This window comes from Phyllobates terribilis, unplaced genomic scaffold (genome assembly GCF_046119375.1).
Source record: "Phyllobates terribilis strain yellow unplaced genomic scaffold, ASM4611937v1 Scaffold_3__8_contigs__length_932513732, whole genome shotgun sequence".
Lineage (NCBI taxonomy): Eukaryota > Metazoa > Chordata > Amphibia > Anura > Dendrobatidae > Phyllobates > Phyllobates terribilis.
This window is the reverse complement of record NW_027362763.1, coordinates 242,426,279-242,444,268: the sequence shown is the minus strand read 5'-3', so window position 1 is coordinate 242,444,268 and position 17,990 is coordinate 242,426,279. Positions and strand designations below refer to the sequence as shown.

At 39.6% G+C, this 17,990-nt stretch overlaps 1 protein-coding gene across 6 annotated transcripts in view; it reads left to right on the top strand.

Moving 5' to 3' along the window:
• DOCK10 (dedicator of cytokinesis 10) overlaps positions 1-17,990 on the top strand; it is a 401,433-nt gene that overhangs the window by 221,162 nt on the left and 162,281 nt on the right. For all 6 annotated transcript variants that reach the window (XM_073674692.1, XM_073674690.1, XM_073674693.1 and 3 more), the window contains exons 4-11: positions 750-832; positions 3,984-4,056; positions 4,211-4,336; positions 4,617-4,751; positions 8,501-8,684; positions 12,299-12,387; positions 13,954-14,037; positions 14,298-14,444. In XM_073674692.1, the coding sequence (XP_073530793.1) occupies positions 750-832; positions 3,984-4,056; positions 4,211-4,336; positions 4,617-4,751; positions 8,501-8,684; positions 12,299-12,387; positions 13,954-14,037; positions 14,298-14,444 (921 nt within the window). The remainder of the gene's footprint in view (positions 1-749; positions 833-3,983; positions 4,057-4,210; positions 4,337-4,616; positions 4,752-8,500; positions 8,685-12,298; positions 12,388-13,953; positions 14,038-14,297; positions 14,445-17,990) is intronic.

Genomic DNA, 17,990 nt, shown 5'->3' with positions numbered 1-17,990 from the left:
AAGATAAATGTACTTTGATTATTTTTAAAAATCAAAAAGGTAGGGGTGGACAACACCTTTATGCCACCTTAATACCCTAATTTGAATCTATCAGTTCAGTATAACGTGACTGACTTTTTGTCAGCTTTCCCTTTGGGACGATTGCTAAAAAATAATTGATGATCAAAGATTTAGTCTAGGTTTTTTTGAGAGATTAACCCTTCATTGCCAGTTTTTCTTAAAAAGAAAATGAATGAAAACCATTTATGAAAACAAAGTGGTAAACTAAAAAGTAAAGACGTTTCATTTAATTCATAGATAGAAATGTTCTTTTTCCAACCCAACTCTGACCATGAGTACTACATGTCTTGAGTGTCACCCCTGGCTGATTTCTCTTCTGTAGCAATGGTCTATTCCATGGGACAGGACTCTTATTTAGCGGGGTATCATTCCCTCAAACATTATTCCCAAACTGCAGGGCAGCCATGATCATTATTTAATAAAAACAGCAAAAACAAAATCTGCTTGTTTCTTCTAAGCTTAGGTCCAGTTGTACCCTGGTATAGGTACTTCCCATCAATTCTGCACAGTCCATAGAGGTTATGAGTCAGCACCTGTGTGATAGTATTGGAAAGATGAAGTTTGACTGATTATCGTCTAGTTCCTCATCGGTGGGAGCACTAATCCCAGAGCTGACAATGTGTAATGACATTAGTTATCTTGGTTCATGTCATGAATGTTATTAGGACTAATGATATTTATTCTCCTAGGCCTGCAGGTACTATACCTCCCACTGGCATGTAGTGAATTTCAAGTATGAACAATACTCCGGAGACCTCCGTCAGCTCCTTCAGTAAGTCCTGGAACATATACCTGTGCCGCAGTCATAATGGCTGTACATGGTATTATTGAGATGTTGCACTGGCATTACAATTGTAGGCTCTGACCGCCTAAGAGTTACAAGTCTATTTTTGTAACAAAATGGATTAGCTTTTTATTTTTTTATTTTTTTTTATTAAATGAAAAAAAAAAACAGTTTTGAAGGACTGCAAATGTCAAATTAATTGAATGGGCGCCAGTTTGATTTAATGGGTGTCCTAAAAAAAAAAGAAAAAATGCAGCAGCTAACAAAGCACTGACAGATGATTTAGATACTAACAATCCGCTTGTCTTGTTCCGGTTTTTGATATGATATAAAATTAGGCTTTTTAAACAATACAGCAAAAGTAGAACATGTTATAGAGCGTAGCCGCACATAATGAAGCTGAACAGCATAGCAGGAGCTTTAGCTCCGTTCATAAGATGCATGACACGATTCTGCCACATAAATCAGCGCCGTCTCATCTTGGCATAGAGACAGTGCCCTCCAGCAGTCTGGCACAGTCATATCGTTGCTTGCAAAATTTTTAGGTTAGGTGGGCTGATTATAAAATATTCGGGTAATTTTTGTGTCCTCTATATGCAGAATCGTTGCTGCTTTGCACAAGTATTGTTCAGTTATTTCTATCTGGGACATGGGCAGAATGCACTGCAAGTTAGATAATAATTAATATTAATAATTATTTAATAATTAATATTTTGGTCGCTGCCTCCCAAGATCGAGGGCTCCATGTTTCCTCTATACTTAGCATGTTATTGGATGGTCTTGTCTAAGTATTGGTGTTCCTGTTAGTTAATGGCAAAATTAAGATATGCATGTAACGGTGATCATACGTAGCAGTTTAATTTACTGTAAAGAGGACTTGTCACCTGGTCAAAAGTGACCTGTTTTTACTCTTATTTTAATCCTTTTGCACCCCTGAGTATTTCACTTTTAATCTTATTTAAATATCCTATACAGATCCAGAGATAAGGGCCTTTGTGTTTAGTGCTAATTTTTATATTCTTTACAAGAGGGCGTGGCTCGTAGAGTAATAATGCAAAGCAGCCTTAAGACACACCCACAGAGAATTCTCTGAGCCACGCCTTCTTGTAAAGACCATAAAAATTAGCACTAATAAAAAGCCACATATCTCTGGAACCATATGGCGGATTAAAATATAAATAAAAAACGGAACAGTTGGGGGCATCAGGAATAAAATAAGAGCAAAAACTGCCCACTTCTGTCCTGATGACAAGTCCTCTTTAACAGTTACCCAACACAATTATCCATTGAACTCTGTACATGTGTGAATAATTAAATTCACTGGTCAATCTGTGATACAATACCTGCCGGCTTTCCTGATATTTTATACATTTTGTGTATTCTTCATAATATAATAATTCTGGAGCATATTTCCTATAATTCTACATTGTAACGTTCATCTGTTATCCCTATAAGACAATTATGAATAAACTGACAGCTGGGTTATATTAGATTTAAATGTTTCCTTAGAGTTGATAGGATTAAAGGGAAAAGCCGCCGAACTTGTGAGTGCTGCCAGGGAAGTTAGTTTAAAAAGTTTAATGCAAACTTGAATAAAACTTTTTAAACTAACTTCCCTAGAACAGTCCCTTCAATGGCAGCGCTCACAAGTTCCGTGGCTTTTCCCATTATTCTTATCAACATTTTCGGCATTGTCGGACGAAGCAGCAGCCTTACGGGGAATTCATACAGAGTTGTGCCTTTCCTGCACAATTGATATAGGTGAGCGTAATTGCTTTCACTTACCAAAACTATTTTGTGGTTGATTCACACAAGGAGCGCTCCTCTCCTTCTTCTTTTTTCTCTTTAGAGTTGAGCAATGCTGCCCTATCCGGTCCTCCATTAAAGCCAAACCAGCCTAGTCTTCAATTCTGCAGCCAAAATCTTTGGCATGGCATCCTGGGTGCTTATGGTGTTAACTAGGCCACTAAATGTCATGATGGCACAATGCACATCCTGACATGCCTAGTTACTAAGCCACACGCGATGTCATTGCGTCACGAGGCTTAGTAATCGCCAAAGTAGCCCAGGATCAAGGCTGCAGAAGTGGACACTACCCTTGGCGGCTGCCACGGAGGAGCGGACTGGATGCAATCTTTGTGCTCAACTCTAGTCCTTGTATACCACACGTGTCAAACTCTGGCCCGTGGGCCAAATCTAGCCTATCTAGGTTTTATTTGGCCCTCGACACCAGAACGAACACCCCTATGTGGGGCCATTATTCTGTATGGAGGACTATGTAAGGCCCATTATTCTGTATGTAGGTCTATGTGGGGCCCATTATTCTGTATGGAGGTCTATGTGGGGCCCATTATTCTATATGAACCACTATGTGGGGCCCATTATTCTGTATGCAGGACTATGTGGGGCCCATTATACTGTATGAAGGACTATGTGGGGACATTATTCTGTGTGGAGGACTATGTGGGGCCCATTATACTGTATGGAGGACTATGTGAGGGCATTATTCTGTATGGAGGACTACATGGGGCCCATTATTCTGTATGGAGGACTACGTGGGTCCCATTATTCTGTATGGAGGACTATGAGAGCCCATTATTCTGTATGGAGGACTATGTGGAGCCCATTATACTGTATTGAGGACTATATAAGGCCAATTATTCTGTGTTGAGGACTTTGTGGGGCCCATTATACTGTATACTGGTTGGCCTGGAACTTTGTCCAAGTTTTTCATTTTGGCCCTCTGTGTGTTTGAGTTTGACATCCCTGTTGTATACTCTGATATTGTCCACTCAGTGCTGAGAGTGTATACACACCTTGACAAGGAGAAGGGAAACACTATTCATTTATTCATACATTACTTCGAGGGATAAGAGAAATGGCACAATGTAGAATTGGAAGAAAAAATGCCTTTTATGGGAAATGCAATCATTTACTAATACACATAAATTGTAAATGGTGACAGGTCCTTCTCAATCTACTGGGCACCTTAACTTTCTCTTAAGGCCAAGCCAAAGAATAAAGATAAAAAATAGAGTGCTATGGGAAACATGTAATGATTAAAAACTTTTTTCTACCTAGGTAATAAATAACATGATCGTGATATTCTCTGCCTCTTTTTTTTTTTTTTTTTGCACAGAAATGAATCTAAGAATGAAAAGCTTCCCTCACATTCCTTCGAAATTGACCATGAAGAAGCTGATAAGGATGAGGTAAACCAAAGAGATAACTGAATACGAACCATCCTATTCCAGATGTTTGAATAATGAGCGCACCTCATCAGCTCGTGATAAAATAGATATATGCAAATATGCATTGTTCTTGGGTTCCATGAAATAAAATCTACATTTTTCTTATCTCATTCAGGATACCACGTCCCTGTCTTCTTCGAAAGGAGGTGGCGGTGGAGGAGGAGGGTCAGGAGTTTTCAAATCTGGCTGGCTGTATAAAGGGAATTTTAATAGCACTGTGAACAATAGCATTACTGTACGGGTAAGTAGACGGCATTACTATGCCTTTGTATAAGCAGAGCTGACGGCCCCCTCAGTTCGAGGATAGTTGTATATCATTACGTAGAATGTGTCTGTTCGTTTGTCTCTAGATAATACTAACAATAATCTTTATTTTTATATAGCGCTAACATATTCCGCAGCGCTTTACATACATTATCGTCGCTGTTCCCATTGGGGCTCACAATCTAGATTCCCTATCAGTATATCAGTCTGTAGTAGAATTCTTCTACTACATAAACATTTCTTTTTCTTTCTTTCAGTCCTTCAAAAAACGTTTTTTCCAGTTGACTCAGCTTTCTGATAACTCTTACATTATGAATTTTTACAAAGATGAAAAAATCTCTAAGGAACCAAAGGGCTGCATATTCTTAGACTCGTGCACAGGCGTTATCCAGGTTGGTGTTAGTGGAGCTTCCATTCATGGTGATGTGGGAATAATCTTATAATTAATGTATAAATAGGAGCTTCATAAACATTATTTGGGCTTTTACTGGCTACAAATTAATTGAGCAATTAGCATTTTTAATTTTTGATATCATCTCCATAGACCTTCATTTACTCTACTGTTAATGAATAACACATCAATAAGTCATATACTATTTTACCGCAGTTTTACCGCTTGCAGAAGTGTGTACGTCTCATAGAATATTTTGTAGGCGTCTTGATACATAGAACATACTGAAACGTATCATTTTTGCTTTGCAAATTTACTCTGTATTTCTGCTGTACTGAATTACATACATCAAGATACTTATGGCACCTAAAACGCTGTGGGCATGCTGTGTACATTTATGCCCATCTTGATATTGAGATACACAGATGGACAAAAGTATTGGGCACCTACACATTACACCTACGGGAGCTTTCATAACATCCCATTCTACATCCATAGGCATTAATATATAGTAGGTCCTTCCTTTACAGTTATAACAGTTTCTACTCTTTAGGGGAGGCTTCCTACAAAACTTTGGAGTGTGTCTTTTTGTTGCCCCTTCATGTGAAAAATGATTTGTGAGGGCAGACACTGATGGCGGATGAGAGGGCCTGGCTCTCAATCTCCATTTTAGTTTATCCCAAAGGTGTCCTATAGTGTTGGGTCAGTGACCTGTATCGGCCAGTTAAGTTCTTTCAGACAAAGCTCACCCAACCATGTCTTTATGGACCTTACTTTGTGCACTGGGGCACAGTCATCCTTAAGCAAAAAAGGGCCCTACCCACACAGTTCCCACAAAGTTGGAAACATACAATTGTTCAAAATGTTTTAATATACTGAAACATTAAGATTTCACTTCACCTGAACAAAGGTGTCTAGGCCAACCCCTGAAAAGCAACCTCATAGCATTATCCTTCTACTAAACTTTACACTTGACAATGTGGTCAGGCAGGTAACGTTCTCCTGGCATTCACCAAACCCTGACTCATCCATAAGATTACCTAAGGTATGGAAGCATAATTAATCACTCCACAAAACACATATCTGCAGTTCCAGAGTCAAGTGACAGGGATGTAAGACTTGCATGCAGCTACTCATCCATGGAAACCCATGCCACAACGCTCTGAGCACACCTTTTCAGTGCTGTAGTTAATGTGACATTACTGGACAACCTCTTATTAATTGATAAATTGCCCCACAAAAAATTTAAAAAATACATACTCACCTCCTCGATCGTCGCCATTCCAGTGAAGTTAGCACTGTCTCCCAGCAGTCATATGGCATTATTATATCATGTGAAAGCTGCAGATAATCAGCAGCTGCTGATCGACTACAGCCTTCACTATTCCATCAGATTGGATGTGTTATGATAGTGTAGCAACTCACTCGGGAAAATAGGTAACACACTAAAAACTGCAACTGACCCTGCCGGTTCTTGTACAGACTAGAGATCCTGACCCTGCGGTCCCTAGTGGTTCCTGCATGAGCTGAGATAGCCCCAACCAAGGACTAGACGATGGCAACTCGGATCTATGCTGCCTGAAAGGCCATCAAGTGCTTCACGTTACTCTTAAAGAACCGGAGGGCAGAGTAGAGTGCAATTTACCTACTGAAGGGAAAGTGTGCTGAAATAGAAAGAGATCCCAGAGTGAGTAAAACAAACCAATAAATACAAAATAAAGGATTAAGTACGTAGTGTTAGAGAATATGCCGCCTACTTCCTAAAAAGAAACAGAAGATAGGTGCAGGGTAAAGAACATAAACAGCAGAGAGATAAACCCTAGCTGGTCTTTCACTGACTGGCTTAAACTACAGCAGTATGGCTGGACATCCAAATGAGACTATCACCCGCAGGGGGAAAGTATATAAAGCTGCACACAAAAGGCGATAGGGCAAACAGTTGGGTAAATGAAAACACCTGTTACCCTAAAAAGACTGCAGCAAGGATAACAGATACCAGAGAAAAGGTGTATCTGCTGTGGCTCGGCAGACAGAGAAGCTGACCACAAAGCACATGCTCAAGGGTTCGAACACAGAAGCATGACAGGTCCAATATGGCAAAATACTCAAAGACTGCAGCCGATCAACAGTTGCTGATTCCCTGCAGCATTCATGTGACATAACAATGTGTCACGTGACTGCTTGGAGACTCAACGCTGACATCACTTGAATGGAGCCAGTTCGGCAGATGAGTATATATTTTTTTATTTTATGTGGGGCACTTCAGTAATTAAGAAGGGATTGTCCAGTATTGCACAACCTTTAAGAGGAGGTGTAGGCAGAGCATTGCAAACTTTTATGCTCTGTGAACCTCAGCACTTGGCGACCCGGCTCTGTAACTGAATGAATAAATGTGACAAAATGAAAATCCTGAATTAAGAGGTGTGTCCCTATGTTTGTCTGTATAATATAACTGATGCCTTGTCTTGCTCCACTGGAGAGAGCTGGCTCTAGAAGTCAATGGAGTTATACACGTACATACGTGGCGGCCTTGCTACTGACAATAATGCCTGACCCTTTACCGCTGGACTAAAAAATAACCCTTTTCTATCTATAGGGTCCATTAAAAGGACATATGAAAATATATTTTCTAACCTACACATCCTCTATAAATGTAGGGCACCATTCTTATTTTTAATCAGTCAGCAAGCAAAAAGGATCCAGCGTGAAAGATGCAATGACGGGTGAGTAAAACTTAACATGTATTATTAGTATTTAAAACACTCTAGAGAAAGTACTGGTCACAGGTCGCAGACCTACAATGACTAAGGCTCCAATAATTTCTCTATGGAGTGTTTTGAACTACTGATAATAAATGTTAAAGGGACTCAACTAAGTCCTGCCGCTCTGTGCTTTACGGCGGAGCCAATCATTTATACCCCTTCCCACCTGCTTGTTTTCCCTCTATCTCCACACCCCTCTTCTTTGATTGACAGCTCTGGCTTCATAGAGTCAGAGAAGGGTGGATATAGATGGAAACCAAGCAGGTGGGAAGGTGTATATAAATGATTGGCCGCCGTGAAGCACCTAGCACCTGTACTTGGTTTGAACAGTCTTTCTGTGCTGACAGAGTCCCTTTCAGTTTTATTCACCCTGGATTGCATTTTTCACACTGGATCCTTTTCGCTTGCTGATCAATTGTTTAGAGTTGCTCTGACCTGATCCATGCAAGGCTTCCTGGAACTTCAGATTGTGAACACCCAGTTTGGAGTGCTGAAACACCCAATTTTTTTTGTATATAGTCCTATTTATATGGCAGTAATGTGGGAGATTCTGGCAGTCTAATGCTTATAATTAGTGGTCAACCACCTTCAGCTTATTAAACAGGGATCGTTAGTGTTATTTGTGAGCTAAGAGATCTTTTAGGTTTGGGGATATGTTGGGGCAGTTTTACGTCAGTCACTCTTCCTATCTTGTTGTCCTAGTTCACCATAGTCTATCTGCCAAATCACAGACAGGTTGCATGCGACTCATATTGAAGTATATAAGGGGCAAAGTCACTTCCACTCTGCAACCAGTGGTCACATCACAGTAGGTTTGGGGCTTCTATGTATTTAATAGTGAATTTTTCAGAGAAAATGGTTTCTTCGACAGAGGTCAAAAAATGCAACTACAGCAGATTCCTTTCTTTATGAGAAGAAAGCCTTCCAGGTTATCTATCTGATGTCTAATTTGAGTATGGATTGTTTTTCCCCTTTCTGTTTGTATCAGAATAAACAGCTTAGGAAGCATGCCTTCGAGCTAAAAATGAATGATCTGACATACTTTGTGCTGGCAGCTGAAACTGAGCAGGATATGGATGACTGGATATCTACTCTCAACAAAATCTTACAAATAAATCCTGAAGGAGCTATTCCAGAGAGGAAGAGCGCAGATTTATCTGATCACAAACTCGGTACAAGCAACATTTTTATTCAGTCTAATTATTTCCAGTGACAGGAATCAATGTTATACGGCTCATTTGGCAGTGTCACTTCATTTTATGGTAATTGAATTCTCTGAGCAATATGTCAATAAGAGGAAATCTGTGTAATGCCAGATCCCCAGTAGTCCGATACATGTGCTCCTCCTCTGACTGTAGCATCCAGCAATATAGGAGGACACAGAGATAGAACAGATAGATAGATATGAGACAGATGCATGGATAGATAATTACAGTAGATATAAAATAAACACCTAGGCAGGAGATATGAGAGGAAAAAAAAGAAGAAAGCTCTATCTGGGCGTAGTAAGTAGTGCTGTACTCAATATGAAAAAACAAGATTAGAGTCTGCTCACCCGAGCTGGTTGTGCAATGTAGGCACCACACTGTGAATCACTTGAAATGGGTGGAAATCCTTTCAACAGCATGCAGCTCATCGGGAGGACCGTGCCCAAAGAAACGCCTCCACGTAAATGTCTGGTAAAAGAAAGGGATACGAAGGCGCTTCCATTGGTAAGGGGAATTCCAATCCACAATTGAGGTGAAAAAAAGGCAGCACCTGATGAAGACTTTTATAGTTGAAACGCGTTGTGAAAAAGTTTTTTAAACAGTTAAAATTTAGCATGTTTTTGCTTTAGCACGTTTTTACCAATGATCCCTTTCATGTGTATACTTCGTTTGCACTTTGAGTGTCGAAAGATTCTAGTATTTATTTGCTGTAATAGTGATCCGACATTCAAAAGTTCAAAAGAAGTATACACATGAAAGGGATCATTGGTAAAAACGTACTAAAGCAAAAACATGGTAAATTTGAACCGTTGAAACGCGTTGTGCAAAAGTTTTTTTAAATTATGAAATTCTTTATCAGGTGCTGCCTTTTTCACCTGAATTGTGGATTCCCTTACCAATGGAAGCGCCTTCATATCCCTTTCTTTTACCAGATAATTAGATATAAAATGCAGTTACAAAATTATTCCTCCCACATTGTAAATTAGGTTTATTAGCAAAATGTACAAACTTCCTGATGTTTGTATTAAACTAAATCAAACTAGAAAAATGTAAATATATCAATACAACTAGTATAACAAGTGGTTTCTGCAAATTCATCACAAAATGCCACTTTTACTGATTACTGCAGTCACAGTCTTATTCACCCTTGAATATTATCCCACATTGTCTTGTTGGTAACCCGCATGCCTTCTCAGTGTTGTTCTACTCACTGCATTTGCCGCTCTACTCACTGCATCTGCTGCTCTGTTCCTCCCTGTGTTAGGCTGTCTTGCTGCGCTGCCTCTTTCAGTACTCCAGCACTGCTACTTCTGGAAGGAAGGATGAGAACTATACTACTCCTGATGGCATGCTTTGGGTGCTCACCAGATGAGTAGTATAGTCCTCATCGGATGAGGACTTCCTAAGTCCCAGTAGGACTGGTACAGTTCTGTACACATCGCTTCTTGGATTCCTTTCTTCATCATATTGCTGTCTTTAGCAGTACAGAAAAAGGTCCATTCTCCATTTTTATCCTTTCTTGTATGCATCCTTGGATCTGCAATAGCCCTTTTTTGAGCTTTGTATGGTGTTGTGGTCCCACAATCCTGCCAGGTGAGCACATCCCTGTACCTAATGTTTTCCCATCCTCTATCTGGGTAAGACCCTATTTTGCGCTATTGTTTTTCATTTTTTTCCCATTAGATTTCTGGTGTAATCGCTTTGATGAATCAAGGCATTAATGTTCCTAGAGATACAGTTGGAAACCGAGTTCATGGGTTTAAAACTAAAGGAATGCTGCTACACTAGTTGGATAAGGCAGGAAGAGGAAGTTGTCACCGGCCGCTACAAGATTTCTGAGGAGGGAGGAGCTCAAAAACCCAGTAAATTGTATACAATTAAAGAAGCACTCCTCCTCCCATCAAAATTTGTATCCTCTTAATATATTGCAGTCATCATATTATATAGCTTTGTGAATTTACAATTGCTCACTTTGCCCTTCTACCCATTGTTCTCTTTTTCCATTAGGTCTATGAGATCACGTTATTAAAAACTGACTAGCTGAAACATTCTAAGCTCTATGTAGAAACAGGAGGTCAATTTTCCCTGTATGACTCATCAGTCACTGCAAAAGACAATGGCAGGGTGGAGAGGTGGAGCAGCTGGGTCAGGAATTGAAGAGGGGAATGATTTCTGCAGGGACAAGAGACTTCCTGTTTCTCCATAGCTCGGAGAAAATAAAAGAATTAGCTGGGTAGAAAGGCAAAATGACCAATTGTAAGTACACTGTGCTATATAATATGATGACTGCAATATATTAAGGGGATAAAAACTTTGATGGGAGGAGGAGTGCTTCTTTAAAGTAGTCATCAAGTTTACACTACTATTTTTGGAATTTTCTATTCTATCTGTGGTGACAGTGCACTCGGACGCCAATACTTTTCTTCATTCAATATTATCTTGATGATAGTTATGTTTTACTTCCAAATGCACCTATAAAGATAGCACTTCAGGTGAGTGCCCATCAAGAGACAACTATCACCCCCACTATGGTTATGGCGGTTTATGTTATGAAAGTTCCTTCTTGTGTTTTTTCTATATAAAAAACCCCTTGAGCGACAGCACAAGACCTGAAGCTAGATTTGGTGACAGCAGGCCTTGGGGTTCCAGTTTGCACAGTAGTGCTCATACTAACTAAATACTGTAGGTCTCCATGCCAAAACTCCAAGATGTACATCTCTACTGACCAAACAGCCTCTACATCCCGAATACACTCAAAACAGTTATAAATTACAAATGTAATGTATTTTGTAAGTAATCCCTTTTCACATTTACAGCATCATGGCATCAATGGTGTTATAAAAATAAATAATAACTATACAAATAAGTCTGAGAAATTTTTGGATTCTGTTTCGTGGAGCCATGAAACAAAACTGGACCAGTCAAAGAGGCTCTACTAACTACTAAAGACACTTGCCCTGAAGGGGATAGATAATTCTGAGACTGGAGTAGTCCGTAGAAGTGGCAAGTTGTGATGAATGTGGAGAAACCACTCGTCATATTAGTTTTGAGATATTTAATTGCAATATTCCCATAAAAAAAGAACAAAACAACAAAAAGTTTGTAAATGAAAAGAGGAGGAGCAAAGGGAGTGTGTATAAAATATACATTTTTATTAAATTCTGGCTAAAAGCATTCTTACAAATAACCAGGACAGACAAAATAGCAACAAGCAAAAACCCTGGGGTAGAGAAAACACATACAACATGCAAATATAGAAGGTATTATATTATGACTGATAGGTGGAATCCTGACATGTATACAATCTGTCCTATGTCACACATGCTAAATGAAAGTATGTCAGAAAAACCACCATCAAATAATTCAATAAAAAGAAACCTTACCCATGTGACAGGTGAAGCCCCCCTGGGAATGCACAAGCAGAAAGTGCAGAGCCCTACGTATGCACATTTCGCGTGTTAACCACACGCTTTCTGTATTTCTAAAGAGTTTGTAAATGTTGCTTAGGGAAACTAATTGAACATTGAGGTTCAATCCAACGTGGGCGTTGTTATAAGGTGTAACATCTTTTACTTCAGAGGACCCGGGAGAAGCTCTTCTAAACTATGAGGCTCAACATGAAGAAGCAGACTGTGTAGACAACTCCCAGCACCCTGACCTAGCCAAGGTAAGGCACAACTGGGACTTGTAACAGTGAGTACGAAGAGTACGGTTACAATTATATATGCAATACACGCTTCTGTGTATCCCTCTCCTTTTACTCTTGCACAACTGACACTTGGTATGGCTTCAGGTGAAGCGATTTCCCTGCACGTTGACATGTTGATCTTCTGACATGCGCCTGCTAGGATAATTTTGACAATCATTTCCTTGGACTTCTCATAATCCTCTCGTGGGTGTCTTCAAAAACAATGGGTGTCAAAAAATGTGGCTGTTTATTTTTCTTTTTTTTTTATCAGCCACAACTCCTGTGTTACACCATTTCCATATTGCTCCATGTCTGCTGCTTTTTGGTGGTATTGGTCTCGAATTTGACCAGCACAGCAGTACTGTGTTTCTATGAATGAGCCTGTGTGTACAGGGGCCTGCACTATCCCAATTATTTGTTGAATCGACAGTGGCATGTGGGACACACTCATACATAACACTACCGCCTGATATTGTCTGAATTAAAGAACATCAGGTGATGCAATGGATAACTAAGGTTCAATAATTGAATCAATGATGGTTGGGCATTTAAAGCAAATGTGTCATCAGAAAATTACTAATGCTTTGAATGTTAAACTTATTTTTTAAGACTTTTTGATTATTTTTTTATGCTCCAGGTCTCTAATTATACAAAAAACAAATGTTGCCCTTTATGCCATGACAGCTAACACAGGATTACATTGTTCACATTGGTGACGGTTCCCTCTTTCCTTCACTGCACAGGGACTTCATTGCACAGGTCACAAAGCATTTCTAGAAAACTCTTCCATAAAAGTCAATGAACATTTCCAGTTTGTTGTTTCCTTTCGTCCATTTAGCTGCATATTTTTGAATGCTGGCCACCAAGCTCAGGCAAGATGGAAGCAACCAAGCTCAAGAACAACAATACAATAAAATTAGGAAAAAAATATCACTGTTTTAACATTTTTTTATTTAGCAAGAATGCCTACAAAACTCACAGAAACATTGCCTTCGCACCCTACTTGGTCTGGCTTGCAAGCCTGTCCAAAGATGACAGATTGTTATATTATGAATAGAGATTTTCAATCTACATGGCTTTGTTGGTGAAAAGTTTTATTTATCTGAAAGGGAATCTGTCAGGAGGTTTTCAAACCCAGAGTATTTCTATGTTCATGTAGCTCTTTCAAAGACAAGTTCAGCAACGCCTTTACGTAGACAGTCTTTTCTTCAGTTACTGAGAAATAGCGTTTGAATTGATACACAAATGAGTCTGTAGATCAGAAGCCTCTGTCACTCCAGCTCTATTCCCAGCCCAGCGCCGCCTCCTGCTGCACCAAGCCATTGGCCACACCAGGGGTGCACTGAAGCTCCCTTATTTGCATATTAAATAAAAGTATTTTTTTCTGCAAATATAACGATAAATTGTATATGCCTGGTATGATTTATATAGAGGCCAAGTTACCTATATAAATGTTTAAGTTTAATTTGCACTTTGAGGGTGATAGACTCCTTTTAATAACAGTATAGGAAAGCAGTGTATTGAATCTTGTGCTGTCTTTTCTAGTACCTTTCAGAAACAGATGAAACTATAAGAGCTACCAGGAACTGTGAGCGTAACAATCTGTTCTCCTTAGATCCCGATCTTTGTGTAAGTAACTGAACCCTATGTGCTATCATCTCATCTCTCACTCATTTTAATGTAACACATAGATATAGAAACGTCTGGTATTAGTGCATAATATGTATGGAAACATTGGCAGTCTGTCTTCTTCTTTGTTATTGATCCTTTATGAGAAGAAAATCCCATAGAACAATGGAAGTTTGCCGTACAACCACATAGAGAACAATGACGTGTGTAGGGACAGAAGCCATTGTCTTCGCTAATCCCCTTCTGTTATCATTTATTAGGTAACAAAGCTACAGAATTCAGCAAGTGACTCTGTGCTCAAACCCTTCGAGGAAAAGACAACTAAGAAGATTATAATATCTTGTAAATCGCTAAGTCTGAATCTTCAGGCCTGCATCAAAGAGAATGAGAGTGAACCAGTAACCAATGTATGTAAAAGGATTCTTCCTTTATAGAAGAAAATCAATATGGCATCAGTGTTATGATGGAGTATATTAGAATCCTGTTGCTAAAATTAGTCTTCCTAACAATAACCGTCCAAGTTGTGCACTCAGGAAAACATCAAAGGCATTTTTCTATCTTTATAAATGATAATGCATCATATGATGTCCTTTATTCTGAACACGTGGATATTTCCTCCTAACTCAGAGTTTAGGGCGTCACAAATTCCTTACCTGCTATTTCTACTGCTCTCTCTCTGTAGGATGTGTGTTGCCAGAGCCGTAGCCAGGTATTCAGTTTGCTGCCCTGTTTCTAAATACCCTGGCCAAGTTAAAGTAGCTTTTTGGGGCCCCCGGCACTCAACACCCAAAGTGTATGCCCTGAGTACCTACTAGCTACTCCCCAGGGGAGCAGATTGTGTAGTGTCAAGGAGTAGAAGAGCAGTATCTCAGATCTGTGTTGCCTATAAATAATTATAGCGTTACCTTACCCATTGTAATATGGGGCCTCCTGATAGCTATATGTCAGGGATGTCAAACTTAAACACACAGAGTGCCAAAATGAAAAACTTGGACAAAGTCGTGGTTCAACCAATATACAGAATTAAGGGGCCCCACATAGCCCTCCATACAGTATAATGGGCCCCACATAGCCCTCCAAACAGAATAATGGGCCCTACATAGCCCTCCATACAGAATAATGGCCCTACATAGCCCTCCGTACAGAATAATGGCCCTACATAGCCCTCCGTACAGAATAATAGCCCCACATAGGGGTGGTGGTTCTGTGGTGGCAGGCCAAATATGCTCACCCTGCAGGCCAGATTTGCCCCACGTGCCAGAGTTTGACGTGTGTTATAAGCAGAGGCAATATCTATGAGAGGGGATTGAAATCCCGAGAACTGTAGACCTTTACATACAAACGTTATATAACACCACCGTGCTATTAATGAATAAATGTATTCAACTACTGCTACACACATTAAACCCGAGTTATTTAGTTATCATTTTGTGATCAGAAAAAGTATAAGCCATCTACCAGCGGCAAGGTGATTTCATTGGATGAACCCTAACTTTATTGACTCGCTATGTGCCTAACCAGGGCTCAAATATACTGTGAAGGAGATAAAATGCAGCTTAGTCTGGGAAAGATGGGTAGATAAGGGTGCACAGCTCCGGGGCGACCACAACCCCCAATGCACAATGCAAAATATATAGCACACCTCTTTACATACCCTTATATTTTTCTGCATAGTGTTTTGCATTGGTACTTCCACCTACAGTTGGCCCTGGCAGAAAAAAGCAAGTGAGTTGCACAAATCTGGTCATGGTAATAAAACAAAAAATAAATTCTTCTGCGTTATGGTGTCACCATTGGCTGAACATTCAGGTTTAACATGGTCAGATATTCAAACTGGTCAGATTTGTGGCAGAAATTTCTGTTACTGAAAATCAGGTGAATAAGGTTTCAGTCATTGATTTGTTTTTGCAAAAAAAAAAGTACTGTATATTCCAATGAGGTCAGAAGGCCCCAAAACATCTCTACCTGCTCCCAGGGTATGACATTATTATTAATTTATTATTTTTTTGAGAATGCACAGAGAGATCTGTGACTAGCAGGACTTAAACTTTGTGCAGTCAGCACGATTGTATCCTATTCCTACAAGAGCTCACCACTAAATATGTTCTAAGACCCTTTACTCCTTTTGGCAAAAAAAGTATCCTGATGAATAATTTAACTTCCCCGTATATCACCGGGCCAATATATGCCTAGAGTAAATGTTTATATCTGTCAAAATAAAAAACAGAAGAAAAACTTTGCACCTCCTTACAAAATAAAGAATATGTTAAATCGAACCTAGTTTATATGTAACTTTCTTAATCTTAGCATGACTTAAAGGCTAGCTGTAAAATACTTGTTCTTACATTTCATAGTGATATGTCCAAATTTTTGCTCGTCAAGAGTCCAGTTGCAGATATCCCTATCCTACTCACCTTTTCCCCACTAGTGCAATATAAGGCTGTGTGCCCACGATGCGTTTTTGGTGCGTGTTTGCAGCGCGTAAACGCTCCAGAAACGCATTGCATACCTTATCTCATGACTTCCTATGACATTCTGCAAGTTCTGTGCACATGGTCCGTATTTTTTCTGCGCAGAAAAAATATGGACATGACCAATTCTTGTGCGTTTCTGCATGCATATTTGCCTATACAATGCATTGGAAAAACACATGGTAAATATGCGTCAAAAACGCATGTAAAAACCGCATGCGTTTTTCTGCCAAGGAGATGCAGAAATGCTCAGGAAAATTTCTGCTTCATTTCTGCATCGTGGGCACTAAGCCTAAGAATTCATATGAAGTATATAGTCTTAGTCAGAAGTTTAAAGATAATCTGTTAGCAGCATTTCACCTCCCCCCCCAATCCCCTACTGTTTATATGTACATTTAGATCTTTCAAAGACAAGTCCAGCAATACCTTTACATGGCTAGTCCATTCCTCCATTACTGAGAAATCAGTGTTTGAATTGATATGTAAATGAGGCTGAAGAACTATTTGTAGATCTGAAGCCTCTGTCACTCCAGCTCTATTCTCCACCCACAGCCTCTTCCTCCCTCTTGACTGACAGCCTCTGTACTGTGTGGCTACAGGCAAAGGAGCCATCAGTCATGCAGAATGAGGTGGTGCCTGATAGGGAATAGAGCTGGAGTGACCGAGGCTTTAGATCTACCATATCCATTTGTACATTTGATTTCAATTCAAATGCTCATTTCTCAGTAATGGAGGAACGGACTGGATGTGAAAAGGTATTGCTGGACTTGTCTTTGGCGGAACGACATGGGAATATACATAGTTTGAGGTGTGAAATTCTGCTGACAGATTCCCTTTTAGCTACGATATCTTTAGGCTGCACAGTTTGCCGCCGATCCAACCAGAGCCATGTTCTTACTTTTTTCTTGTACTTTAGTTAATTAGACAGTTCTGTTAGTAAGGTGTTGTAAGGTGTTGAATCAGCAGCAGTGAGAAGTAACTGCTTCACATCCTTTAATTTAAATGGAACTAATTATTTTAGTATCAAAAACTTGATGAGAAAAGTTTTAATAACTTTTGTGGAGGAGGTTGAAATTAATTACTAATAGGATTGGGTATCTGTGGAATCTGCCATTATTGTAGCCTGTGTGTATCCATTAGAAATGATAGAAAGCATTTATAAACCTAATTCCGTTGCATGAAGTTGGTAAAATGAAAGTGTTTTATTAGGACCAATATTGTGGTAAACATCTGTGGAAAGACAACAAGCGCTCCCCATAGTATTAAAGTCCTTGTAATCCCAGTCACTCAATTGGCAATTCACCAGACAGAAGTACACATTAGTACCATGGAGGAAGCCGCCAGCCAAGAATTATCTCCCTCCCAACTGCTCCATGAACATGCGTGCTCAGCCATGCTTTTCAGCATGGTAAGGGGAGCAAGACACAATCATACACCTCTGGTTTAGAGGACCCCATGCACATCAGATTTGCCAAATCTGCC